The sequence below is a fragment of the Coffea arabica genome, chromosome 1c (genome assembly GCF_036785885.1).
Source record: "Coffea arabica cultivar ET-39 chromosome 1c, Coffea Arabica ET-39 HiFi, whole genome shotgun sequence".
NCBI lineage: Eukaryota > Viridiplantae > Streptophyta > Magnoliopsida > Gentianales > Rubiaceae > Coffea > Coffea arabica.
Genome location: NC_092310.1, coordinates 45,590,552 through 45,592,567, shown reverse-complemented (window position 1 = coordinate 45,592,567; position 2,016 = coordinate 45,590,552). Strand labels below are relative to the sequence as shown.

General features: G+C 35.2%; 1 protein-coding gene across 1 annotated transcript; it reads left to right on the top strand.

Moving 5' to 3' along the window:
- Positions 1 to 453: 453 nt before the first annotated feature.
- LOC113724462 (glucan endo-1,3-beta-glucosidase-like) lies at positions 454 to 1,637 on the top strand. The gene has a single exon (XM_027247364.2). The coding sequence runs from the start codon at positions 549 to 551 to the stop codon at positions 1,410 to 1,412; it is 864 nt and encodes a 287-aa protein (XP_027103165.2). The 5' UTR covers positions 454 to 548; the 3' UTR covers positions 1,413 to 1,637.
- Positions 1,638 to 2,016: the final 379 nt, after the last annotated feature.

Here is a 2,016-nt window from a genome sequence, read left to right as displayed (position 1 = left end):
GGGTTGTACAAAGAGCAAAAATTGTTTATTCAACTATTTAAGCATTTTGATTTGTTTTACAAATTAATTTAGTGGTTTGATTTATGTTACAGTGATCTTAGCTGCTTTTGTACCATCAGATAATACATGCAAATCGAGTGATTGGACATTTGAAAAGTTCATTTATGGAAAGAAAAAAAATATCATTTATGAGTTTAGTTTTGTTAATCATGATAGATAAACCCTATGCAATATTGTACATGTCAAGTTTTCAACAGAGGAAATGGAATTTAGACACCCTTTTTAAGCGAAAAATTTTGTACTAATGAACAGTAGAAAGGGAGTCTAATAAGCTACAGCGGTAAAAAAAAAATTCAATTCACAAACAGATGAATAGAGATCGTGACACAATCTAAATCTCTCACAATTCTATACTCATATTTAATCACTTATTCATCAATTCTTATGCAGAGGTGCAATCTATAGGCGTTTGTTATGGGCTAAATGGCAACAATCTACCATCAAAACAGGACGTCATAAATCTCTACAATAGATATGGCATCCAAAGAATGAGAATTTATGCCCCAGACCATGAAGTTCTCAATGCTCTAAGAGGAACCAATATAGAACTTCTAGTCGATGTTGCCAACGAAGACATTCAATCCATTGCGACCAATCCTTCGGCAGCTGCAAATTGGGTTCAAAACAACATAAAAAATTACTCACCAGCTGTGAAGTTCAGATACATAGCGGTTGGAAATGAAGTATCATTAAGTTCTAGCATCGCTCAATATGTCGGTCCAGCCATGGAAAGGATACAAAGCGCATTAGCATCGGCAGGGCTTCAGAACCAAATCAAGGTTTCAACATCAATAGCTGGAAATCTGTTAAGCGTTTCTTATCCTCCCTCACAAGGATCATTTTCAAACGAGGCTAGACCCTTCATTAAACCTATAATTAATCTTCTAGTCCAAAATAATGCACCATTGCTAGTCAATGTGTATCCCTACTTCAGCTATATCGGTGATCCAGTCAACATTCATCTCGATTATGCATTATTCACCTCACAAGGAACTGTTGTTCAAGATGGCTCGTTTGGATATCGAAACATTTTTGATGCAATTTTGGATGCTCATTATTCAGCTCTAGATAAAGAAGGTGGTTCTAATGTCAACATTGTTGTGTCGGAAACTGGCTGGCCATCGGATGGGAATCCTCCTGCTGCATCATCTGGAAATGCAGGCACTTACTATAGGAATGTGATTAGCCATGTTAAGAGTGGACAAGGGACTCCAAGGAGGCCTGGAAGAGGTATAGAAACTTATCTGTTTGCCATGTTTGATGAAAACCAGAAGCCTGGAGCAGAGACAGAGAGACATTTTGGCCTCTTTTTTCCAAATCAACAGTCTAAGTATCGAATCAGTTTCAACTAATTCAAGTATCAAACATATACTAGAATTATTCTGAAACTAAATCCAAGTTTCAAACATGTACTAGAATAAATCGTTTGAAGATCTTTTCCTATATTGGGCATACAAAGTATGCACTACTTCTTGATGACGACATTGAGAGGCAGTAAAAAAGTTCTAGCACAGCACAGACACGCTTTCCTATTGTAATGAGTATGAAATGGATTAAAATAATGAGACTTTATCTCAGAAGCATGGATCAAGAAACATATTTATTTTTTTAATTTGGTCTTTGTCGTGAGTACGTGATAGATTGAATCATAGTTGCCTAACAAGGAAATCAATGTGTATGATTAATTGGGCTTGAATTCGAAGTAATTTACATAATTTTGTTTATTGTTCACTATAATACTTTTTGTAATGAGATATATGTTTAGCCAAAATTGTTAAGTTCATGAGCAAAAGATTATATTCTACATTAGTCCGAGAGATAAAGAAAGAGCGGTTAATATATAAGTAAAAGTCCGAGATCTAATCGTTTAAATTTTTGGATCAAGAGTTGAGTTTCTAACTTACATATTGAATTCTTTGGTGGACTCTCTTGAGGTGCTTCTCCTAATCAAATTGG

What these genes read in the sequence shown, in the direction of transcription:
- LOC113724462 (XM_027247364.2), top strand. Translation starts at nt 549, where the DNA reads ATGAGAATTTATGCCCCAGACCATGAAGTTCTCAATGCTCTAAGAGGA.